Below are 26,000 nucleotides of genomic sequence, written 5' to 3' on the forward strand. Positions count from 1 at the left end.
TATTGGTCTTCCTGGCAATGGAAGGAATCACAGAACCCCACACTCCGCTTTGGGTAGATTATTCCCATTTTCTTCTTCATTCCCTTGGGCTGGTAGAGATTATTTGTTCCTCAATTATTCACAAGTAACTTTTGGACTCCTGAGGTTCTCTACCCATCATTAAGGGCCAGCAGAAGAGAACAGGCTTTGAAAGAGCAAGAGGCCTGGATTCAAATCTCACCTGCACCCTTTGCTAGTGATATCGGTTAAGGCTCATCAGTCATCAAAGACTCCGTTTCCTCTTCTATGAACTGGAGTCATCACAGAGAAATCAATGAGCCAGCGTGGGTAAAGCTAATCAGCACAGCGTCGGGATCCGAGTAAGTCCCTAATACAGTGGTTCTCAAGGTGTGACCCCCCAGACCAGCAGCACCAGCATTCCTGGAGAACTTGTTAGAAAAGCAGCAGTGAGGGGACGCCTGGGTGGCCCAGTGGGTTAAGCTGCAGCTTGCAGCTCAGGTCATGATCCCAGCATTCTGGGATCGAGTCCCGCCTCGAGCTCCTTGCTTGGCAGGGAGCCTGTTCCTCTCTCTGCCTCTGCCTGCTCGCGCGCTAGCTCTCTCCCTCTCTCTTTGACAAATAAATACATGAAATCTTTAAAAGAAAAGCAGTTCTGGGATCTCACCCCGGATTGACTAAATCAGAAACCCCAGCGGTGGCGCCCCGCGATCTGTTTTAGCAAGTCTTCCAGGTGATACTGAGACAGCTCAAGTTTGATAACTACAGGCTTAATACACGGTAACCATTGACAATTAGTTCCTGAGGCTGCAGAGCGAGCACCGGGCAGGAAGGATTAATAAAGTTAAGCACTAAAGTACCTACAGCACCCACTGAAGAGGGTTCTAACCGGCCTCAATCCCGGTTCCTCCCCCCTCCTCCCTGAGCACCTACAGAGCTCCCTGATTGGTCGAGTCCCTCCTGACAGTCACCAGTCACCCAACCCGGGAGAGCGAAAACTGAACGGGGCGGTTCCGAGAGCTGCAAGGGCGGCGCGCCTATTGGCTATAGGTCACGCCGCTTAGCGGGGCGGAACTGCGCGTGCGCACAGACGAGGCGCGACCCTGAGGACGGTTGAAAGATGGCGACTGTCGCCGAGCTGAAGGCCGGTGAGTGGCAGTGGAAAGCTGGCCGAGTGAGAGGCGTCTGGCCATCCTGTGAAAAGGATGGAACGAGCGGGACACAGAGTCAGCCTCTTTAGGGTCGTTCTGCGGCGTCAGGGCTCGCAGAGAGTCTGGCTGGTGTGACCGCCGATGCGTCCGGGCCCTGCTTGAGGGAAGCGGTCGCACAGGGGCCGTTCAGTTTTGGAACCAGCTTCGAGCTGGAAGAGGAGCGGCAGGACCCTTAGGTTCCCGAGAGGACTATAGGCCTGCACGTTGGGCCTCTGGCGCGTTTGTCGGACCCCGCTCGAGCCGAGGCTTTGGGCCGCAGCTTTCCTTTGGGACCGAGGGGAACAGTGTCCGTATCCGTTATTGGGGTTATTTGCAACTCCTAAGCTGTTTGCTTCCTTGTCTCACGGGGTCCTTATTAACAACCTTTGGGGTAGGACCCGATCTCCATTGGGAGAATCGGGAGGTAGAAAGTTTCCTGGCTTGGCCGTTCTCCTCTGTTTTTCACCAAATTCCACGAAGGTGCGAGTCCTCATCGTACGGGTAACGGGTTTGTGCACCGGTGGTGTGGACGCAGATATCCAGGCAAATAATAGTAATTATAGTTATAAGTGGCATAGCCTTTTTTTTTTTTTTAAAGATTTTATTTATTTATCAGAGAGAGAGAGACGGGGAGAGAGCAAGCACAGGCAGACAGAATGACAGGCAGCAGGCAGAGGGAGAAGCAGGCTCCCTGCTGAGCAAGGAGCCCGATGTGGGACTGGACCCCAGGACGCTGGGATCATGACCCTAGCCGAAGGCAGCTGCTTAACCCACTGAGCCACCCAGGCGCCCCTGGCATAGCCTTTAATGTCAGACACAGCCCAGCCCCTGTGCCACCTAGTAGTCTAGGGACAACCTTATGCCCGTTTCATGGATGGGGAAATTGAGGTGCATAGAGGTGACACAACTCGCCCAAAGTAACTTAGCTGGAAGGAGGAGTGCGTGAGAACCTGGCTAGGCTGCACCGAACTCCATCCAGGTCTCACTCCCTGCGTGATGCTGCTGCCTGTTTAATAAAACCAGTTCCCGTTCTCGGGGACCTTGCGCTCCCAATCAGAAATTGTTAAAGATCTGGCAGGGAAATCAGAAATTGTTAAAAGATCTGGCAGGGAGGGGCTGGATCTCTTTGAGAATAGGATTAAGTAAGCATTGCTACAAAATGTGTATGTGGGGCACTGGGCTGATGAGCAGTCAGGGGAAAAAAAAAAAACATTCCTTTCTCCACAAGAACAGATTTTTCAGGTGAATTTGAGCACCGTGTCTGCATGAACTACCTAACACGTGTAATACTGCGTCAGCTTCAGAGGATTTAGAGATACTTTGGGATATGAGGCCAGGTGAAGAACTTTTTCGAAGAAGGGGTTACGGTACAGAGTTTTAAGCATAATCAAAGGAAAGGGCAAAGTGGTATGGAACCTGAAAAAATGTAACTGGGCATGAAGAATGTCCTTCGTAGGGGCGCTTGGGTGGCTCAGTCGTTGAGCGACTGCCTTCAGCTCAGGTTATGAACCCAGGGTCTTGGGATTGAGTTCCACATCGGGCTCCCTGCTGGGTGGCAAGCCTTCTCCCTCTCTACTTCCCCTGCTTGTGTTTCCTCTTGCTGTCTCTCTCTCTGTGTCAAATAAATAAATAACTTAGGGGCGCTTGGGTGGCTCAGTGGGTTAAGCCTCTGCCTTCCGCTGGGGTCCTGATCCCAGGGTGGTGGGATGGAGTCCCGCCTCAGGCTCTCTGCTCAGCGGGGAGCCTGCTTCCTCCTCTCTCTCTGCCTGCCTCTCTGCCCACTTGTGATCTCTCTGTCCAATAAATAAATAAAATCTTATAAATAAATAAATTTTTAAAAAAAGAAGGTCCTACGTAGGGGTGTCTAGGTGGTTCAGTCATTGGGCATCTGCTTTCAGCTCACGTTCTGATCCAGAGTTCTGGGATCATTGGCTCCCTGCTCCATGGGAAGCCGGCTTCTCCCTCTTCCACTCCCTCATTCCTTCTCTCTATGTGTGTCTCTCTGTCAAAAAAAAAAAAAAAAAGAATGTCCTACGCAGGTGTGTCCCTTTGTTTTGTTTTGCATTCCCAGTTCTGAATATGGTTTGTGTTCAGCAAAACTCAGTGAAAATGTATATCCCACCTCAATTATCTTAACTACGCTGTATAGCCGTTTACTCCCCAGCCCGCTTAGGGGAATTGGGGAGGATCAGAGGGGGAAAGACCATCTTGAGTAGGCTCCATGGGCACTATGGAGCCTAGTGCTTGCTGGATCTCATCACCCTGAGATGTTAGGAGCCAAAATCAGGAGTCAGTCTTTAACCCACTGAGCCACCCAGGTATCCCTGGGCTCTTACCTTATTAAAACATTTCACATTTTCCACCTCACTTGGTTTTGCTTCTGAGAGGTAGAACTCATGTTGGAGAGGGGAGCTGAGGCATGATGAGCTGGTGATGAGACAGGATAGGCTTCTTAACTCCCGCTTCATTAATTGTCATTTCTCTGCGGAGTTTGAGGCTGTGCTGTGTGCAAATTCAGTAATTGGGACAGGATCCTGGCCTGCAAAAAAAATCTCTTCCATTTAATTTCCAAAGATGGAGTTAGAGAACCGGGGTTTGGTTATTATCCCAAGAATATGATAAGGCTGAACCTTCCTTTTATGGACCTGTTACATCGTCTGATTGGTAACTGTACTCGCGCACCTGTCAAAAAGGTTGGGGGGATGATTTAAAAACAAGGGGCAAGAAAGGTTAAAAGTTTAGTCTACTAAGTCATACCTCTGTAATCCTATCACCCAGGTTTTTGTTGTTGTAAAGTTTATTTTATTTATTTATTTATTTGACAGAGAGAGAGAGAGATCACAAATAGGCAGAGAGACAGACAGAGAGAGAGATGAGGAGAAGCAGGCTCCCTGCTGAGCAGAGTCCCATGTGGGACTCGATCCCAGGCCCCTGGGATCATGACCTGAGCCGAAGGCAGAGGCTTAACCCACTGAGCCACCCAGGCGCCCCTGTTGTTGTAAAGTTTAAAGGGATTTTTTGTTTATGCCTACTTGGGTAAGCTCCTTGGGCTCCGTGCATGAATTTTTTCTTTATTTTGGTGTACTTATTTGGTGCCTTTGGCAGGATGCAGTACAATATTAAACTATGTTTATTACATCAGTAGTATACAACACTATTACTTTAATGCTCCCAGGTAGCATTTATGGAGCTCTTACTATGTTCTAGGCACCGTGGGTGAGATGTGTTGATTGGGTTATTTAGCCATTAGGGACAATGTGAAAAAAGGAGGTTCCATACCACTGCATGGAATGATGCCAGTTCAGCTCTATGCCCCTCACTGTCCACACTAGTATTTTTAGTTAAATCTCATTATCACAAACTGATACTGTAATACAACCTTTGCTCATCAAGAGGAAGTTAGATTACATTCAGTGTATATATCCCTGATTCTTCAAGATGGCAGTGATAGAGCCACGTGTTAGATTTCTATCTAGGCTTACAGTTTCAAAATCCTACTTGTTTTGTTTTGTTTTTTAGAAAGTTATCTCATAAGTGTCTTTAAAAAATAAACAACACCCAAAGAAACACCTTTTTGTTCAGAATGGGCCATTCCCCAAAGGTTTTTGGTATCAGAAGTTTTATTAAAAGATAACACATTCCTTCCTTTCATGGGATGTACTTGTTGTCTTTAATCATTTTTCTAGACTGGAGGGTTTTAGTTACACAGTCCTGTCTGCAGTGATAAACGCTCTTGAAAATATAGGAGACAGGGTAATTCTGTGCTCCCTTTTCCTCCCTCACTGACGATGCCTACCAAACTATAGCTTCCCACAGTGATGATGCTGGAAAGATAAACTTGAATTTGCTTAACTGTATTAAAATAGCAAGTCATTGCAACTTGAGAACTTTATTTTTTATTACAAACATGATGCTAATCAGATAACTTGCATTCAGCTCATTGTTTAAATCAAAGCAATGGCTATGAGGCCATTTACTTTTTTTTAATTTAATTTAATTTATTTATTTGACAGAGATCACAGCAGGCAGAGAAGCAGGCAGAGGGTGGGGGAGGCAGGCTCCCTACTGCGCAGAGAGCCCGATGCTGGGGCTCAGTCCCAGGGTCCTAAGATCATGACCTGAGCGGAAGGCAGAAGCTTAACCCACTGAGCCACCCAGGCACCCACTGCCATTTACCTTTTAAACATATTTCTTCAAAGTATGCCTGAAAGTGACCAAATTTAATCTAATTGAAGCATTAATGTTTTATGTTTAACAGTTTTAAAGGACACGTTGGAGAAAAGGGGGGTATTAGGGCATTTAAAAGCAAGGATCCGAGCTGAAGTTTTCAATGCCCTAGATGATGAAAGCGAACCCCGACCGTCATTGTCTCATGAAAACCTTCTAATTAATGAACTAATTCGGGAGTATCTGGAATTCAACAAGTATAAGTACACAGCATCTGTCCTCATATCAGGTAAGAGGTTGTTATTATTACTTGCCTGAAACAAAGTCTGCTTTTTCCCTTCCCTCACTTCTCAGAAAATACTGAGGCTGAAAATCTAATTCCGTTACCGCCCAGAGTTGTCCAGGTGACTGGAACATAAAAATCTCCTGGTCTCCTTTCATAGTTTGAATACTTTCTCATGGGGCTTATTGTATTGTAGAAAATAAGTACCTGAACCCTTAAACTAGGTGTGTGCTTGGAAAAATCATCTGTATTTTCTGATACTAAGGATAAAAAGTTGTTTTTGTTTCCTGCCAGGTTTTTTCTGTGTAGATGCTTTAAAAATACAGTTTCAGAGGCTCAGTCAGTTAAGCATGTGACTCTTGATCTCTTGCTCTCTTGTCAGGTCTTGATCTCAGGGCCATGGGTTTGAGCCCTATGTTGGGCTCTGCACTTAGCCTGGATCCTACTTAAAAAGCATTGGGAAGATAAACTCCAAACTCACTGTAATGTTAGGAGGGAGAGAACTGGTGTTGGGGGAGGAGGTGGGCAGTTAAAGAGACATTTATCTCTTATATTTTATTTCTGAAGAGAAAGTAAATAACTTTCTTGATAAGGAATGCACATTAATCAAGATAGACTTTCCTCTGGGCTGGGGGAGAGAAATGGGATTGGAAGGATTGCTTTGTTTAAGGTTTCTTTTCTTTCTTTCTTTCTTTCTTTCTTTTTTTTTTTTAATTTTAAAGAGTTTATTTATTTGTCAGAGAGAGAGAGAGTGCGCACAAGCAGGCAGAGTGGCAGGCAGAGTGGCAGGCAGAGGCAGAGAGAGAAGCAAGGCTCCCTGCCAAGCAAGGAGCCTGATGCGGGACTTGATTCCAGGACCCCAGAATCATGACTGGAGCCGAAGGCAGCAGCTTAACCGACTGAGCCACCCAGGCGTCCCACTTTAAGACTATTTCATTCCTCATCCAAAGGGGTGAAAAAAAAAATAGAGAGACCATAAAGTAGATTTTGGAAGAGAGAATGAATTCTTTGTGATGTTGGACCTTTTCCACTTAATAGATTTTTAAATTAACATTCTGTATCTTTTATTTAATGTTAAGCACATATCTTAACTGAATGAAGACTGGTAAGTTTTAGTGGTTTAAGGATCTTCAGTATCAGCCTCCGCTTTCCTCAGTTTGTTATAGCTGGCTATATAATACTGTTAACACTCAGAAATGAAGAAAATTTATGAAAATATAATGAATTAGGTCTTGGACCTGGGCTTCCCTAGAATGAGATATAGTCACATTTGTCAAGTTTCATGTTAAATGTCTTGGCTTTTTTTTTTTTTTTTTTTTTTTAAATAGCTGAGGTGTAATAGCTGAGGTGTAAAGGCACCCAGGGTCGCCTGGGTGGCTCAGCAGTTAAGCATCTGCCTTCGGTACAGGTCACAGTCCCAGGGCCCTGGGATCACGCCCCGCGTCAGGCTCCCTGCTTGGTGGCGAGAAGGCTGCTTCTCCTGGCTTGTGTTCCTTCTCTCACTCTGTCTCTCTCCGTCAATTAAATAAAATCTTTAAAACAAAACAAAAACCCAACAAGACAAAAACCTTTTTCAGTATGCAGTTCTATGGATTTTACCAAATACGTATAGTTGTGTAACTGCCACCACACAATCACTATAGAGAATATTTTTATCACCTCAGAACATTCTCTGTGCCCTGTTGTAGTCAACTTCTTCACCTATCCCAGCCCCTAGCAACCGCTGATCTGTTTTTTTCTGTACCTATCATTTGCCTTTTCCAGAATGTCATATAAATGAGCCCATTCAGGATGTAGCCTTTTGAGTGCACTTCCTTTTGCTTAGCATAACGTATTTCAGATTCAGCTGTGTTGGGTTTTTTCCCCCTGAATAGCATTCCTTTGTATGTCTGTGCCGATTTCTCTATTATCAGTTGATGGCCAGTTGTGTGTAGTTTTTTGGCAGTTACCAGTCAAGTGGCCATTAACATTCACCACAAGTTTTTGTGTGCAGGTAAGCTTTCTTGGGTAAAGAGCTAAGAGTGGGATTGCAGGTTATGAAATACATGCTTACCTTTCTAAGAAATGGCTCAGCTATTTTCCAAAGTGGTTGCTCTCCTACTAGCAAAGCAAATATAAGAGTATCCAGTTGCCCTGTATCCTTGCCAGCGCTTCATGTTTGGGTAATTTTACTTTCAGAATTATTACCACCAAGTGGATATTGTTACTGTCCTGTGTTTAATTTGTAGGCTTCAAAAAAAGACTTCTGAAGTCTGGTATGTTCCCAACCAAAAATTGGGGGATTTAAAAAATGAATTTATGTTAAACTCTGTTAAGTTATACATATTACAAAATGATATTTTGAAAATCATAAAGTCAAGTACAGTTGGCTCTGCCTTGGTGCGTGCCATCATCGTTCTTCCAAAATTGGAAAAGTCTGTGTACCTGGTAAGTAGTTCGTATGTGCGTTTTAGATGAATAAAGACTCATGATTTTTCCTCTAGAATCTGGTCAACCTGTAGTTCCATTGGACAGACAGTTTCTCATCCGGGAACTAAATGCATTTGAAGAATCAAAGGATAACACAATGTAAGAAGTTTTTTTTTTTTAATGAAGTTTTTAAAGATAAAAACTTAAAAATAAGTTTTTAGATATTTAAAAACTTAAAAATAAGTTTTTAGATATTGTTGTATTGGGAGTCATAATCACATAGTAGTGGTTTTGTTTCATTTTAATTGAGCAGGTATTTATTTGGTTTGAGTATGTGTCTAACACTGTACCAAATCCAAAGTGTGTAGCAACAAACAGGATAAGGCCTCTGTTCTCTGGAACTAAAATTCCTGTGGTTTCATGGGACTGAGCATCTGTCTCACTAAGGGTCATTCTTCTTGGCTTCTTGATGCATACCTTTTTTTCTTCTGAGGGTTTGCTCTCAGTTGTTTTCTTCCTCACGATGGACTCTTCCTCCTCATTGTTTCCTTCGCTTCAGCACAGGAGTATACTCAGATATCCAAAAATACCGTTCAACTCGTTTGTACCACTGAGCTTCGTGACAACCAGCCCCTGCTTTCATGTTGTTATGCTCCCCTCTTTGCCTTCTCTGCATATTGAATTCTTCCTTTACCATTTGTGCTGAAACTATGCTCTTGAAAACAAGTGTGACTGCTTTCTAGTAGTTTCTTAATTCTGTTCCTACCTCAAAGTTGCTTAAACTTTTTCCGGAGGATCCCTGAATGGCCAAAAAAATTGCACCCAGGAGGCTCAAAGCAGCAGCCCCTCCTCCACCCCCAGACACAAATTTCTTTGAAGTCTTATGTTTTCTTTCTTTCTTTTTTTGTTAACATTTTATTTATTTGACAGACAGAGATCACAAGTAGGCAGAGAGGCAGGCAGAGAGGAGGAAGCAGGCTCCCTGCTGAGCAGAGAGCCCGATGTGGGACTCGATCCCAGGACCCTGAGATCATGACCTGGCCCGAAAGCAGAGGCTTTAACCCACTGAGCCACCCAGGCGCCCCTTATGTTTCCTTTCTAAAAATTTCTTGTTTTTTTTTTTTTGTTGTTGTTGTTGTTTCTGCTTCATGGTATAATTGTTTTACCGTAAAAATGTTATAAATGACGTACCACTTAAATTGAACTCTCCCACAAATCTTTGTACAATTAATGTTCCAGTATCATATGCCACTTTTATCCTGTATTGGTCCCAAGTCCCTGGCATCAAGAGTGGGTGTATATCTGTATTTCCAATCTGAGAAGCTCAGTTTTACTTGAGTTTCTGTAGCATTTTGTAATAGTGACTCTTCTCCCTTAAAACACTTTTTGTCATTTGTCTTTTATGAACCTTTACTGTCTAGGTTTTTCTATCCGTAACAGTGTTCTCAGTTTCTTCATTGTTCCTTCAGGGTTCTTTTAAATCGTGAGTACTCTCCCACGTTTTGTCCTTAATAAAATTTTTCTTCCTGTCCCCTTGCCCACTTTCCTAAGTATGCTTGAGTCTTTAATGATGCCTCTATGTTCGTAACTCTGCTTTAAATCTGACAGATCAAAAAAGAAAAAAATCTGACAGATCCCGCAAATTACAGAGCCCCATTTCTGCTGGCATCTCAAACACAGTGTGTCCAAAAATTAAATGGGTTATTTTCACCTTCTTAAACCCCCTTGTAGGTTCCTCATATAGCCATTCGGGTCTTAAACTCCGAGTCCATGTACTTTTCTGGCTACTTCCCCTCTCTCTATCAATCAGTTACACTGCGGTTCCGTCACTTCTGCCTGGGCGCTGTTCAGAAGCCATCTGTCGGGGCACCTGGGTGGCTCAGTGGGTTAAAGCCTCTGCCTTTGGCTCGGGTCATGATCTCAGGGTCCTGGGATCGAGTCCCACATTGGGCTCTCTGCTCAGCGGGGAGCCTGCTTCCCCCTAGCTCTGCCTGCCTCTCTGCCTATTTGTGATCTCTTTCTCTCTCTGTGAAATAAATACATAAAATCTTAAAAAAAAAAAAAAAAAAAAAGAAGCCATCTGTCTGCTTTCTCTGTCTCTGGTCACTTTCTTTCCCAACTTACCTTCATATTGCCAACAATTGGCTATCTTAAAGGCAGTTACTGCTTTGTTTAAAACATTTTCATTGTAGGGCTGCCTGGGCGGGTTAGGCGGTTAAGCCTCTGACTCTTAGTGTCAGCGGAGGTCTTGAGTTCAAGGCCCCTGTTGAGCTCCACATCCATAAAAACCACAAAACAAACATCTCCATTGTAGAGTTTTCAGATTTTTAAAAAGTAATGCAGATTGTGTATTTGAAATTTGCTAAGAGAGTTCTTATCTATGAAAGTGTCACACACAAAGTAAATGGGTGAGGTGATGGGTGTGTTACTTAACTTCATAAGGGGAATTCCTTTGCTGTGTGTGTGTGTGTGTGTGTGTGTATCAAATCATCATGCTGTACCCTTTAAATACCATACAGTTTTATTTCTCAATTATACCGCAATAAAGAGGGGGGGGATAATATAACAAGTAAAACAAATACTAGATTTATGTGCCGGTGTGAACATAAAGTGGCTCTCCATAATAAACTGATATTTTTCAGCAAAACTGAAAAAATTCTTTTTTCGCACAAAGTAGGATAAAGTCTAGAATAGCCTTAGTTAGGTCAAGCCATGCCACCAAATGAAATTTGTGCCAAACTTATGACAAAAACTAGTTTTCAAAGTTTTTGTGTTTCACCATTGCAAATAAGGTATGGTAAGGCTGAACTTAAAAAAAAAAAAAAAAAAAATTCTGGGACGCCTGGGTGCTCAGTTGGTTGAGCAGCTCCCTTTGGCTCGGGTCATGATCCCAGCGTCCTGGGATCAAGTCCCACATCGGGCTCCTTGCTCAGTGGGGCACCTGCCTCTCCCTCTGCCTTTGCCTGCCGCTCTGTCTGCCTGTGCTTGCTCTCGCTCTGACAAATAAATAAATAAAATCCTTAAGAAAAAAATTCTTTTTGTAAACTTTTATTTAGAAACATCCTAATGTCCATGAATTTGTAGATTTAATATGCTAGCTACATCTTTTGTAATAACATCTAAAAAATCTTAAAATTTTAAATTTTAAAAACTTCATTGATGTTAATTTAAGAACAAAATTGTTTAAACTTAAAAATCTTAAACCAGTCAGCTCTTTCGGAAACATGGGTTTTAAAATTAAACAGAAGATGGAGATCACATTCCTGGGTATAAGAGGTACAGTATAAGATATATTCCTTTCCTAAGAGTTGAGGCATCTTAAATAGAGAAACTTCCTTTCCTGCTTTCCTCCTGGTCTGAGAAGTTGGCATGCAAACAGTTAGTTATTGCTGCGTAACCAGTGCCCCAGAATGTGGTGGCTTGAAACAACAATCATTTATTGTCTGTGGTTGGTCAGGAATCTGTGGGCTGTTCTGGGGCTCTGTTTCTCAGGAGATCCCAGTTACTATGTAGCCAGGGAGGTCCTCATCTGAAGGCCAGGCTGGGGCTGCAGGATTCTTTCCCATGTGGCTCGCTCACTTGGCTGCTTGCAGGAGGCCCCCATTCCTTGCCTGTGTACCTTTCCCTGGGACAGCTCGAGGGTCCTCATGACATGGCAGCTGACTTCCCACGGAGTGAGGGGCCCAGAGAGAAGGCATGGAGGCAGCCACAGTATACAGTGCTTTATGACCTAGTCTTGGAAGCTGCACAGTGCTGTCACTTAATACCTTATTTGGTTCATAGAAGTGTCTTGAGCCTGCACTCCAGGGGAGGGCAGTTAGGCTCCACCTTTTGAAGGGAAAGGAATGTCAATCTTTAAACTGTCACATCAGCTAGTAAATAGATAGCTAAAAAAAAAAAAAAAAATCAGTGAAATTGTATTTTCAGTGGTGAGATTAGAAATGAAAACATTTCTGTTGTACCTCTCCTCATTGTTAGCAAGTAGCTTCCCTGTGTGCCAGGGTATTGATAGAGATCACCAGGCAGAGTATTGTCATGAAAAGAATATAGGACTTGGAGTTCAAGTAGAAAGTTGGTTTACTTATGGAGGAATCTCTAGCATATCTTCCGTGAGCTGTGGTGGGATGATCACAAGACAAGGATAACCTGGAGAAAGGTTACACTGTTTCGTAAACTGTAAAAACCGCTTTTTTTTTTTTTTTCCAAACCTGCCCTTCCTCCCTAAAAATAGCTTATTAAATATTAGGTCGTTCTTAACTCCTGAATAGCTAACATTTATATACCATTTAATATATGCCACACACAGTTCTAAAAAGTTGATATTTATTAACTTATTTACTCCACAGCAACCCTAGGAGGTGAGGGGTACACTTATCTTTATTTATAGGGGAAGAAATACGTATCAGGGCAGGGACATAAAAAAATCTTGTTGAGGTCAAGTGGTGAAGCCAGTATTTGAACCCAGGCAGTCTGGTTTTGGGGACATCCGACCTTTAGGCAAAGATTTATGCATCCAGTAAGTGTTCACTGACTCCTTGTTGTATATCAGACCGTGCTGGGCACTGGGAAATCTCACGCCAAACTGGAAAGGCAGAATTCCTCTGTATTGATGGGTGGATGATGTATTTCAGTTTAGGTGATGTTTGAGTTCTTAACATAGGTTCTCTGGGTTTTTAAGTTGTTTTTTGAGTTAAATGTACTCTTAAATTTTAAAAAGCATTAATAGTTTGCGATTTGGATAGTAACTGTGTGTCTTGTTTCAAGTCTGGAGAATTGCCTGGCCCTTTTGGAGGCAGAGGCTGCCTTAAAAGAGATTTTAAGCTTTTCTTAAATCTGCAGTTTTAATTGATTTTGGTTTTCTTCCTGCTACAGACCTCTTTTATATGGAATTTTAGCTCATTTCTTGGATGGAACTAAGGATGACCTCCAAAATCCATTTCTGAGAGGGTCTTCACTTCAGCCTTCAAACCCAAATCTTGGCGAACAACCTAGCAGAAGAAAGCATAAGGGTATGAATTTCCTGGGATTCATCATTTAACTGTTAGCAATTCTTTTTTTCTTTTTTTTGTTTTTAAAAATTTTTTTAAAGATTTTATTTTTAAGTCATGTCCATACCCAATATGGGGCTCAAACTCAAAATCCCTAGATTAAAAGTTCCATCCTCCACTGACAGCCAGCCAGGTACCCCAAGTGTTTTTTTCTTCTTAATATTTTTCTCTTGGGGTGCCTGGGTGGCTCAGTCAGTTAAGCGTCTAACTTTGGCTCAGGTTATGATCCTAGGGGTCCTGGGATCGAGCCTCTGTGGGGCTCTGCTCAGTGGGGACCCTGCTTCTCTCCCTCTGCCTGCTGCTCTGCCTCCTTGTGTGCTCTCTCTCTCTGTCAAATAAATAAATAAAACCTTTAAAAAAATTTTTTTTTCCTCTCACAAATAGTTTTTACCCAAGATTTTGAGTCATAGTTTAATTCTACTTACATCTAATATGGTTGAAGTCTGTGTTACTGATCCTCCAAAAAGCAAAATGGTGTTTGGAAAGGGAATCTTGAGGGGATGGGAGAATAACTGGACAAAATTTTTAGATACTGTTTCTGTGCCAAAGCATGGAAAAAACCCGATTTTTTTCATATAGATTTGTATTCTTTGGAACAATTTAGATCGTTGGCATACTCAATAAATGGATTTTTACCAAATCATCACTTTCTTCCCCTCTCTAAGACTGAAGAAAGGCAAGATTGCTGAATACAGATAGGGGCGTCACAAGTGTCTATATCCTTTGTCTTTTTAGGATACTGTTGGTTTAAATTCCATATAAAAGTACCTCCAGATAAGATTCTTGAACAGCCCCTATTTCTTTCAGAATGTTTACTCTTTAAATGTGCTTTCAACAATAGGATCTCGCTTTGATCATCTGAACTGAATGGTTTATAGCTCTTTCTTTCCAACCTCAGCAGAGTTGGTCTCTTTCTAAGGACAGTCAGAGGTGGGCCTCAAGCAGCAGATGAGAGAACAGATCAAAATCTTGAATGTTGAAATAACCTTCTAAGAAACATCTAAAATACTAGTTATCCTTCATAGGTTATCGTAAGCTGCTGTGAGCAGTATTAATTCCGTTAAATATTTGCTGCATCTCCTAGGATCTGAACACAAAGTGTTTGTGAAGCAAGGTGACCTCTTTTGTGGGTTATTTCTGATGTCACTCGGAGTTACTCATCTATGTATCTTAGACTGCTGAGCTCGTGGACCATTGAAAAAGAAATCACCCCATCTCCTTACTTTACAGTTGAGAAAACCAGGACTGAGATATTAAGTGAGTCCTGTAAAGCGTGTGGCTGATCTGTTCTCGCAGGATCAGGACCTCTGAGGGCCATTCCTGTACACTTCTCCACTTAAAGAATGTAAAGAAGTTTTCCTAGTTCCCTTTGCAAGGCTTGGTAAGGAACTGTCATTAGTGCCTACAATTTGACAAGTACTTAAAAAGTGAAACAAAATGCACAAGGGGACAAGTAAAATCTGTAAGTGTTCAAATAATAAAAAAATCAAATTCTCTTGAATCGCTTCCCTTTTGTCTCTCCCTAACTCCCTGATCTCCCTCCCTTCTGTGGAAGGTCCCTATTAGCAGCTTGGGGGCAGGGGCCTCCTTCCGGAGTCATTTCTGTGCATGTAAATTTGTATGTACCGCTACTTGACATGTTACCCTGAGATTGGGTTTGTTTTCCCTTGTCTTGTCAGTATGTGTAGATCTTAACTTTATGTAGTATTGTATAGTATTGCTGCTAATCCCTTATTGATGGACTTTTATATTTTTACGTTTTTGCTATTACTGTATTGCAATACAGAATTATTTCTTTGTCCGTGCAGTATTTCTCTTGTGTGGACGCCTAAAAGTACAGTTGTGGTTCCAAGCGTATGCGTATTAAAAAAACATAGTAGAGGTTGTCTAATCCCCCTCCAAGAAGGCTTTACATGCCAAGAATATATGATAATACCAGTTTCTCTGTTTAATTGCCACCAGGGGATGTTGTACATGTGAACGCTGGCTAAGACAGCAAACCCATGACATGGATACTTTCAGTCCTGTAAGGAAAAATAACCTCTTGAGCAATCAATTTTCTGGCTTGTAAGCTTTTTATTTTTTTATTTTTTTATTTTTAAAAAATATTTTATTTATTTATATGACAGAGCTCACAAGTAGGCAGAGAGGCAGGCAGAGAGAGATGGAGAAGCAGGCTCCCTGCTGAGCAGAGAGCCCAATGCGGGGCTTAATCCTAGGAATCTGAGATCATGACCTGAGCTGAAGGCAGAGGCTTAACCCACTGAGCCACCCAGGCGCCCCTAAACTTTTTGTTTTTACTGATTGATTTATTTTCAGGTGTACAATACAGTAATTCCACGCTTCTATACAACACCCCAGTGCTCATCACCTTAAGTGTCTTCTTCCTTAATCCCTGTTACGTGGGAACCATCAGTGTATTCTCTAGAGTTAAGAGTGTCTTTTTTGGGGATGCCTGGGTGGCTCAGTTGGTTAAGCAGCTGCTTTCGGCTCAGGTCATGATCCCGGCGTCCTGGGATCGAGTCCCACATCGGGCTCCTTGCTCCGCGGGGAGCCTGCTTCTCCCTCTGCCTCTGCCTGCCACTCTGTCTGCCTGTGCTCACTCTCGCTCTCTCTCTCTGACTAAATAAATAAAATCTTTAAAAAAAAAAAAAAAGAGTGTCTTTTTTTTTTTTTTTAAGATATTATTTATTTATTTGACAGACAGAGAGAGAGGGGGAAGCAGGCTCCCCACCGAGCAGAGAGCCTGATGCAGGGCTCGGTCCCAGGACCCCAAGATCACGACCTGAGCCGAAGGCAGAGGCTCAACCCACGAAGTCACCCAGGTGCCCCAAGAGTGTCTTTTTGGGTTGTCTTTTTTGTTCCTTTGCTCATTTGTTTTGTTTCTTAAATTCCACATATGAGTGATGTCATTGGTGTTTACCTTTCTCTGACTTCGCTTGACTAATAAGAAAGGTACACATCACGGAGTATTTCTTAACCCATTTCTGTTCTTTTGAGACGTGGGTCACAATAGCTGGTGGTAGCTTTACACCATGGAGATGGGGGGGCTGGAGAGCATGGGGGGAGGGGAGAGGCACACTAGCTGCTTTGGGGCCCTCAGAGCCCTCAGAGAGGTCCAAGTCCGTTGAGCTTGGGGCTCGTGTTCTGTGGAAAGCTCTGTGGCAGGCTTGGTGAGGACGAGTTAGGACGAATGACTATGCGGTGAGGAGGTGAGGACGTGAGGACAGCTGAACTAATAGGAGAACAGGGATCTTGCAAATTATTTTTCTTGACCATCTGAAATTTTCTTGATAAAGGTGAACTCTTTGTGCAAAGATTTGTGAAGAATTAGCAGCCACGAATGGCATTTTTGTCCCAGTAACATATGTCAGCATTTACTTTCAGCATCTCCTTTTTCAATTCTAGCTTGCTGTTTGATAGAAACATGTTTTATTTGACAACATGGGAAGGTTATGAAAATTCAGATTACAATACCTGATCTCTACAGAAGGTCATCTGAGGTAGAACACACTCAGATGAAATTGTCCGTGTGTGAACACAAGTCTAAAAGCCAACACAAGATCTCTCGTGTCACAGCTCCCAAAGAGCTGGAAGGAAAGAACTTTTTTTTTTTTTTTAATTTTAATTTTTTTTTTTAAGATTTTTATTTATTTGACATAGAGGGAGATCACAAGTATGCAGAGAGGCAGGCAGAGAGAGGGCTCCCTGTTGGGTGGAGAGCCGTATACGGGGCTTGATCCCAGAACCTTGGGATCATGACCTGAGCCAAAGGCAGAGGCTTAACGCACTGAGCCACCCAGGCGCACCAGGAACAGGGTTTATGTAGACACACTCGCCTCTGGGATGTGACCAGTTCATTAGGGCTGCTGATGTCCGTGCTTGAACACTGGAGACGGAGCAGGTTCTTAATGTAAGTGAAAGACCAGAAATCTAACAGAGAAAATAATTAGCTTTGCAACTTTACTGCACGTCGGTGAAGTGTGTGCATCACATACTTCTTAGTAATGCTTTTCTAGAAAACCTGAAATGTCTGTCGCCTCAGGATATTGTTAACTTTGTTCTGTCCAGCAAAGCTGCCTGAAAATGAGGGAGACAGTCCTCCGTGATCCAGATCTAAAGTCTCCAGTCCTTGTGAGGATGATCAGCCGCTGGGGACTAGCAGGCCTGGGTGTAGAATTAGGTTGTCTTTAGAATTAGAAAATCCAGGTTGCGTTTTTGGTGCTAAAATCCATGTTTCTAACAGCTGTCTCAATCTGTATTCTTTTTCTCCTGTCATCAAAATCATAAAAATGGGTTTTTACCGTGTCAAAGTATCTAGGAAATATTTTCAGTTTTTCACAGCTTTTTAGAATTTAGTCTTTGCCTTGCATTTTTGTTGCATTTGGATGTTAAGTCTATTCGGTTCTTTAAATCCAGGGCACTTCTGCCCTCTGCCCCTTCTCCCCATGACAAAAATTGATCAGAAGTGCCTAGGACCCCTTTGATTGCCAGAGCACAGGGGGTGGTCCCAGGGGCTCTGGTCGCTTCTGAACTCTCATGGAGCTTTATTCTCGTGTCTTTGGCTGCAGAAGATTTCTACAGTTTCTTGGATATTTTCTGATGTGGGTAGGAAAATGTAAACGCTGCTGGTTGGTTTTCTTGCCATAAGAGGGTGCTGCTGAGAGGCACTGCTATTTGAAGGTGGGTTTTTTGGTACTTTGTTTTTTTCTTTTTGGCATCCCTCAGAATGTTAATTGAACACCCTGTTCTTTCAGATTCCATTCCTTACATACCATGCAAGAGAAGTTTGTAACTGCCGCTTACACACGGGTTTACACTGCAGTGCTCTCTATTCCCTTAAAAACACTTGATGGTGAATCTTCAGTACTAAATGTTTCTGGTTTCTTTAATAATGCTTTTAAAATGGTGAGTTTCTTATGTTGTCCTAGGCCACCTAAAGAACGCATACAATAGTAAAAACATAACATCTGAAAATACATGCAGCTCCGCCTGCACACTGCCTACTTTGACTTGGGGTAAGTATTGACATTGTTTTCTGTTCATTTCAGGTGACCACCTAAGAACGGAGAAGGGGAGTAGTACTAACATCAAAGATCATCTTGTTTCTCAAGCAGTGAAGAGATGACATTTCCATTCAGGGCATCTTTTGTCTTAAAATTGTGTGTATCAAGTAACATATTTACTCTCGCAACATTACCAAAATACACCACTAATATTTGTCCTTTGTAGAAATTTGAGTTTCTGCAAAAACATTTAGTCCTTCCTGTTTTGCTACATTTGTGAATAAAAGCTAATTCCGTCATCTAGCTTCCTAGATTTGACTCGAAAGAAAATACATTGTTTTTTTAGAAGGTATTTTGAAGGTTTTTAAATTTGTGAAAACTGGAGGAAATTTTTAGTACCCCTTATATTCTTTAAAAAAAAAAAAATTCAGGTCTTTATAGCCATATGTTCTGCTCTTTAACAAGGTTACATGAAATTTCCTTCAGGCTGGAATTACATGGATTTGTAGAAAAATCCATTTGTGTTTTAAAAAAAACGTTTTAAAAAAATGTTAAAGCCTGATAAAATGAATTCCTGTGAAGTTCAGTTTTTTGTTTACAATTAGCAGTTTTTCAGATAACCATTTATAATTTGGTTTAAATATCTGAATTACTATCCAAATCTGTACTTTTAAACTAGGTAACAATGTGCTTTTTCTTTCCTTAGACCATTTTGGCTTCTACTGGAAGATTTAATTAAAAGGTAGAGGGGGAAATAATTCTTTTAATTTTGCTGTAAGTCAAACAAAGAGTTTATTTTATTATATAAAGAATGTGGAATAAGCATGAAGAGACAGGGTTTAGGAGAAATACCAGAAAGCACCTTTTAAAAGATGGCATTGTTTAACCTCCATGCGGCCCTCAGTTGTGCAATCACAAAATGAGCTCCGGAAGAGCCAGTCCCTGCTTACCTGGACTCACTGCATGTCAGTTTTTTATTTTTGGGTTAGAAAAATGGTTAGAAAAATGGTAAGAGCTCTTCCTGTACTATGTCTAAAATGCTATTTTGATATTTACGAAGACATTTTTATAACGTGGAGGCTGAAGACTGATGTCACTGAGGACAGCTGTGATGATAGCCCTGGTTGGCCAAAGTCATAAAGTATAATCCGACAGAACCGCACAGGTGCCCACATACCGATGACATTGAGCTTGAGTGTTTTCCACAGGGCAAGAGCAAAGGGCTGTAGATGGCAAAATTGGCCTTCTCTTCAGGGTGTTGATTCAGTGCTGTCTTTTCAAAGTTTTGAGTTTCTCTTTGGTGTTGGTAAAGTGTTCTGTCCTTACAGATGAACCAAGAATTTTTATCTGAATGCAGAAAATTATTAAAGAAATCCCATTAAGCCATACTTTGCAAGTGAGAGGATTCTGAGAGGCCCTGTTGATGAGCTAGGATTACAGAAGAGATATACTCTTGGGGCTCATTTCCATTTTTCACATCAAATCTGTAGTATCTGGTAACAATTAGGAATCGTGTTGTATTGTATGTGGGAATATAAATGTCTGAATTCTTTTCAGAGGACTTGGTTTACATCCAAGGATGTTGGCAGTGGACACTAAGTTTACCTCAGGAATTACAATCATGCAGGACTAGATTAAGAAAAAATGCTGGAGTTTATAATTTTGGTTACTGATAGAAAATCGTCACAATACAAAACTAAACGGAATTGTCCCATGTCGTTCACAGCATGTTTATATGCATTGTTGTGTAACTTGTTTGAACCTGGGCAACTTTTATACTTTTCAATGTATTAATAAAAGAACGATTAAGCAACTCTTTTTTGTGCAAAGGATGTTCCTATGACTCTTCTTTCATTAAGAGCTGGGCACCAGGGCGGGAAGAAGGTTGGGAGGGGCTCCCCAGGCCTGCCTTCAGGATCTCCCGCGGCCTAGTAGTTGGAGGACGTGGAGTGAGGTGGAAGGAGAACCTGCCCTGGCGCGCGCCGCGGGCACCAGCCACGTCGCCCTGCGACGCCTTTCATCCAGGAGCCTCCTGATGCCCGTCTCTGGGGGGAACGGTATTATTTTATTTTATTTTTTTTTTTAAGATTTTTATTTATTTATTGAGAGAGAGGTAGTGAGAGAGAGTATGAGCGAGGAGAAATCAAAGGGAGAAGCAGACTCCCCATGGAGCTGGGAGCCCGATGCGGGACTCGATCCCAGGACTCCGGGATCTGACCTGAGCCGAAGGCAGTCGTCCAACCAACTGAGCCACCCAGGCGTCCCGGGAACGGTATTATAACCTGGGGGGCCACGTAGGTGTTCACAAAAGCATATTTAGTAGTATGTTTTTATATTTGCAAAAAGGAAAACAACCTGTTTTCAACACACTCCGATTTTTGAGATTTGAGATTTCCACAAAAGACCTTAGGTTGAAAAATCTGCTCTAGAAATTTTTATATTCAGGATTTTTGAACGGTGTCAGTTTTATAAGCCAGTCATTGAAAAAGGTGCACTGGCTGAGACATTAAAGAAAAAAACAACTGAGGGAAGACAAGACAAGTATAACGATTCTCCTACCTCCTAAACTGAATCAGTGCATCATTGCTGGTGCTTTTCATGGGGTTGTTGGGAGAAGTTCTCCTCCAGAAATAGGGAGAAGCTTTAGGAGGAGATGTGGATATACAGAAAAATAGGATGGGAATTGAGACTGAAGAGAGGTTTAGGAAAAGTGGAAATAACAAAACTTGGGCAGTCCACAAACCCAGCAGGAGCAGAGGGGGCGTTTGAAGATGATAAATTTAGCTTAGCATATATGTTTGCACAGAGTAAACTGATAGCTTTATAATGATGTGCAAGAACACAGTTGTATGACTCACATGTCTGTATGATTATATAAGACTTGATGTGTTCTTTTAACCTAAAGCCAAGTGTACATGAAGGATTAACATTGTGAGAATATGCCTTTAAAGGCATTTGAGACAATGCTTCCCAGCCACTTGGGATTTGACTTTCGTTAACCATTCTGCAAGGGTTGTGTGGTCTTTGTTCACTTTTTTTTTTTTTTTTTTTTAATGAAAGATGAAACTACCTTTTTACGAAAAATTGACTTTTTTTTAAGATTTTGAGAGAGAGAGAAAGCGAGCAAGGAAAAGGCAGAGGGAGAAGCAGACTCCCTGCTGAGCAGGGAGCCCTACTGCAGGCTCAATCCAGGACCTTGGGATCATGATCCTATTTGAAGGCAGACCCTTAACTGACTGAGCCACCCAGGCATCCCCCCAAAATAGACTTTACTTTTGAGAGTAAGCTCAGGTTCACAGCAAAGTTGAGTATAATATATAGAGAGTTTCTATATACCTCATATCCACTCCCCTCACTCATGTCACTCCTGCCCCCACACCCCTACCCCTGCAGGGAGCGTCACATTTGTTCCAATGGGTGGACCTGTGCGGACACATTATCACAGTCCATAGTTCACATCAGCGTTCATTTTGGGTGCTGTTCGTTCTGTGCATCTGAACAAATGAGTGATGACAGCTATCCACCATTCTAGTACCACGCAGTATTTTCACTGCCCTAAAATCCCTGAGTTCTCTCCGTTCATCCCTCCAGACCCCCAATCCCTAGATCTTGTAACTAACTGCCTTTCCCAGAACGTTATATAGTTGGAATCCTACAGGATGTGGTCTCTCCAGACTGGTTTCTTTCCCTTGGTAATATGCACCTAAGATCCCTCCATGTCCTTTCATGGCTCGAAAGCTCATTTGTTTCAGCACCAAAGAATATTCCACCACCTTAGTGTATCAAATTGTCCTTTCACTGCTGAATAGCTGCTTGGTTGCTCCCAAGGTTTGACAATTATGGATAGAGCTGCTTTAAACATCCCAAGTGCAGGCTTCAGCATGGACTCAAGCTTTTAACTCATTTGGGTAAATCCTAAGGAGTATGATTTGCTGGTTCATATGTGAAGAACATGTTTTGTTTTGTAAAATACCGTAGAACTACTTTGAGAATTTTAGGACCCACCCTTCCATATATATATATATATATATATATATATATATATATATATATTTAATTTATTTATTTGACAGACAGAGATCATAAGTAGGCAGAGAGGGAGGGGGGAAGCAGGCTCCCTGCTGAGCAGAGAGCCTGATGCAGGTAGATCCCAGGACCCTGAACTGAGATCATGACCCAAGCCAAAGACAGAGGCTTAGCCCGCTGAACCACTCAGGCGCCCTTCAGGACCCTTCCTAATGGAGGGTAGAGAATCTGGAGTTACCAAGACACCAGAGTCAGAAAGTGATGGCGGAGAGAGCATTGCAGGTCTGTCTGCCATGCAGTCTTGTCCTGGAGAAGTGTGGAGCCAACACGAGTGAAACAGAAGGGGCTTTGTGCAAGAGATAGAGGCGAGCTGGGCTTGTGGCCAGGAATGATGTCCATTCACAAGAAGGCACAGTGCTGTGCCACTCTTGGGCTGGAGGACTTGAGTGCTGATACACTTTTAAATAATGAGATTGTGAAGTACATGCAGGAGTAAATCATCTTTGGATCCAATCTCTGATATTATTAAAAACTGGAGGGAATCACATTTTGGAGCTTTTTGAAACCAATAGCAAATACAAAGCTATTCGATAAAGAGGGAAAGACTCCAAGAGAGAAATTTCCCCTCTGCTGTCTTGTTTCATGAGTTCATGGAAACTCCCATTACACAGCACCCCACAAAGAAGACAAGCCCAGGAAATTTACTGGACAGCTCTTGAAGTAACACTTTTTTTTTAAAGTATGCTTTCCCCCCTTGATCTTAAAATAACTGGCTTTTTGAGCCATGAGAAATAAAACAGGCATTTGACTTCATCATTATAACAATGTGCTTTTGAAGATTCAAACATCTGAGCTTCTGCATTGGACAGATATTTAATGAATGACTGTTATGAACACATACTGTCCCTGAACATGCGTAGAATGTACCAGGAAGGTATGAAATACCTTATATAAGGCCTTCACATGCATCGTCATATTTAACAACCCAGTAAGGTAGTTGAGGTAAAGATTCTGTCCATCTGCTTTCCTCTTCGAGAAGACGGAGTCTCAGTACACCGACTGTCCTGCGACTTCTGGCCTGTTGCCTCAAAGATCAAGCGTAACTTCCCATCTACTTAACATGGACTCGATCAGACATGGGGAGTTGGAATTCCTACTCCAGCACTAATTAGCTATGCTAGTTACTTAATTCACCAGCCTGTTACTTAATTGGCTTGTTAGTTCACCAGCCTGGTTTGTTGACAGCAAAATGGGGAAAAAAAATTTTTTTTTAAGTACTTGCTTCCTAGGGTTGTTACAAGGAAGAGGAGAGAGAATGCAGAAAAATTCAGTGTTGTTGTTGTTTAATAAGCCCTCCATTTATTAATAATTGCTTATAGGGATTCTCTTTTAAAATTTACCAACAAATTCTTTAAGGAATCAAATGCAAAACCCCTTTGATGTACCAGTGTTAAGGTCTCCAGTAAAGATGCCAGCTCTCACTTTGAGGCCAGCAAGTTCGACTGTGACAGGCTGCTCTGGGTTCGTTCCAGGACAGGAAGGTGGTGGTCAACTTCACTCTTCCCTTTCCATCACACCCTCCGCTCCGCACCCTGTCCATACCAGCCAACGCAGGGGCAATTTCCACTCCTTTTACAGTGTAGACAGTAAAAGGCACATGGAGAAGCCGCTTATCCATCATTTTCTGAAGATCTTCACCCCACGCTGTGCAGTCAGCTGAACTCTGGCAGATCTGATTTAGGGCACTTGCGTGTTTTCAGGGGTGAGAAAGCAGGAGAGCCTGACGTTGGCAGCATGAGGAAGTGATCAAGAGGGTCTGAGACGCTGAGCCCTGCGGTGGGGACCCTGCAGGAGGGACAGGCTCTCACCCACGGTCACACACCCAAGGCCTGTGCCAACCTACTGGGTTTCAAGTTTGTCGAGAATAATAACAACTACCAGATAACAGAACCATATGTTCATTTTACATGGATCATCTCAACGACTGTTTACAAACATCCAGGTAGGGAAACTGAGTCACATAGCCTTTAAGGACTGGCCTGCGGTAGAACAGCTAAAAAGCTGCACTGGCCACCAACCGTAGAGGATTCAGCCCTTTAACAACTCTTTGGAAGTAAATCCTGGCAGTGGTGGGCTCCAGTCCCAGCGAGAGCCTGGGCAAATCTCTGCACACCTCTAGGACCTCAGTTTTCTCACCTGCAAAATGGGGGTATTAACACAGGCCCACGCCCTCCCTCCACCTAATCTGATCTGGTTACTAGGGGAGGGGTTGGGGACCAAGGGCACAGAGCCTGGCAAGGGTCTTCCCACGGCCCCTGACCCTCACCCCAAACCCTCTGGCCACCGGGAGTAGCTGGAGCTCGCGTGGGCCTGAGGGGCTGTCCCTGTCGCGGCCGTGGGAGGCAGGGCCCCCTCCCCCGCGCCCGCCGCGCCGGGAGGCCGCTCCGCACCATATTTAGTCAGGGGGAGCGGGCAGCCCCGGGCTGGTATGCGGCGCTGGGAATTCCTGCAGGAAGGAGCCCGCGCCTGTCCTTTTTGGGTTGTCGCCCGCCCTGCGCCCCCCGCCGCGCCCCGGGAGGGAGGACCGGCCCGGGAAGCCGGAGCCCGTGCGGGGCGGGGAGCGGGGTGCGCGGGTCCCCGGCCTGGCGCGGGGCCAGCCCACCGCCTGGGCTTCCTTTTATGGCCTGTGTGCGTGCGGGCAGCGGAGACCAGGGAGAAGACCGAGAGCCAGGGAGAGACCCAGCCGGAGATCGGGAGCCAGAGGCAAGGGCCAGACACGGAGGGAGACGTGCTGGAGAGACACAGGTGCCAGAGACAGAGAGAGACAGTGATGGACACAGTGACATACAGAGTGGCCGCAAGACAGAAAGCATGATGGATTTGAGTCACACATACGGGAGAGAGAGACAGACAGACAGACAAATAAGACAGACAAATGCCGGGGGAGGAGGGGAGAGAGGAGTGCTAAGCTTTAAGTCAAGTTTTAAGCAGCTTCTTCATTTGCAAGAATTTTGTGGGCGGGGGAGGAAAGTTTGGGGACTTGCAAGGGCGGGGTCCCACCCATTTTATTTGGATCCTGACATGCACCATGCAAATTACATAAATGTACCCTCCCCAACACACGCATCCGTACTTTTTTTTTTTTTTTTAGCTGCGGACACTAAGGCTCAGCGCAAGGAAATGACTTGCCCGAGGTCAGGCCCTCAGCGAAAGGCCCATGGAGGCCTGAAATCACAGCAGCGTTTTTTTTGTTGTTGTTGTTGTTTTTTTTTGTTGTTGTTTGTTTCTTCTTTTCTTTTTATTTTCATCTTTTGCTTGTGGGTGGAGGTGGGGATGGCAAATTGGGAAAAATAAAAAGTTCCCTTTCCCGAACAATTCCCAGCATTCGGGGGCTCCTGCCTCGCACTTTGCAAAGTTCAAAAAATCCCCTTTCTTTACGCTTCACGCAGCACGGCCAACCCCGTATCCAGCCAGTGGGAGGCAAATAAAATCAGGAGCCGGGCGGCGAGGTGGCAATTCACAACCCCCCCGCCCACCCGCTCCGTGGGGAGGAAGCGGTTAAAATCCGCGCCGTGCTCCTGGCCGGGCCAAGCCATTCTCAAGCATCCCCTGTAGACGCTGGCCGCTCGCCCCCTTCCTCTGGGAAGCAGAGTCTCGGTGACTGTCCCAGAGCAGGGAAGGCGGGTGAGACACCTGCCCCGAAGCCTTCAGCCGCGAGCTCCGCAGCCCCCTGCGCTCCCGCTCCGCGTGCGCCCCTCTCCCCGCGCAGCCGCAGGTGCGCCCTAGGGCCCGCACTGAAGCCGCTCTTCCCGGGCCCTGCAGGGGGCGCTGCGGAGGGAGCAGCATGGGACCCTCCCTCCCACTGCCCCCGGGC

The 26,000-nt window shown here is 43.7% G+C and overlaps 1 protein-coding gene across 3 annotated transcripts; it reads left to right on the forward strand.

The window, feature by feature from the left end:
• Positions 1 to 1,060: 1,060 nt before the first annotated feature.
• Positions 1,061 to 19,914, forward strand: CEP20 (centrosomal protein 20). 3 transcript variants are annotated; one of them, XR_009349251.1, is made up of 6 exons: positions 1,061 to 1,145; positions 5,446 to 5,643; positions 8,121 to 8,205; positions 12,919 to 13,055; positions 14,325 to 15,919; positions 18,146 to 19,914. XR_009349251.1 is itself a non-coding variant. In XM_059154814.1 (5 exons), the coding sequence occupies exons 1-5, from the start codon at positions 1,118 to 1,120 to the stop codon at positions 18,220 to 18,222; spliced, it is 525 nt and encodes a 174-aa protein (XP_059010797.1). In that variant the 5' UTR covers positions 1,061 to 1,117; the 3' UTR covers positions 18,223 to 19,914. The 3 variants fall into 3 exon arrangements, 2 of the variants coding, with proteins under 2 accessions (XP_059010797.1, XP_059010798.1); XM_059154814.1 differs by lacking the exon at positions 14,325 to 15,919; XM_059154815.1 differs by lacking the exons at positions 12,919 to 13,055; positions 14,325 to 15,919.
• Positions 19,915 to 26,000: the final 6,086 nt, after the last annotated feature.

Source organism: Mustela lutreola, chromosome 17 (assembly GCF_030435805.1).
Source record: "Mustela lutreola isolate mMusLut2 chromosome 17, mMusLut2.pri, whole genome shotgun sequence".
In the NCBI taxonomy this organism is placed as follows: Eukaryota; Metazoa; Chordata; class Mammalia; order Carnivora; family Mustelidae; genus Mustela; species Mustela lutreola.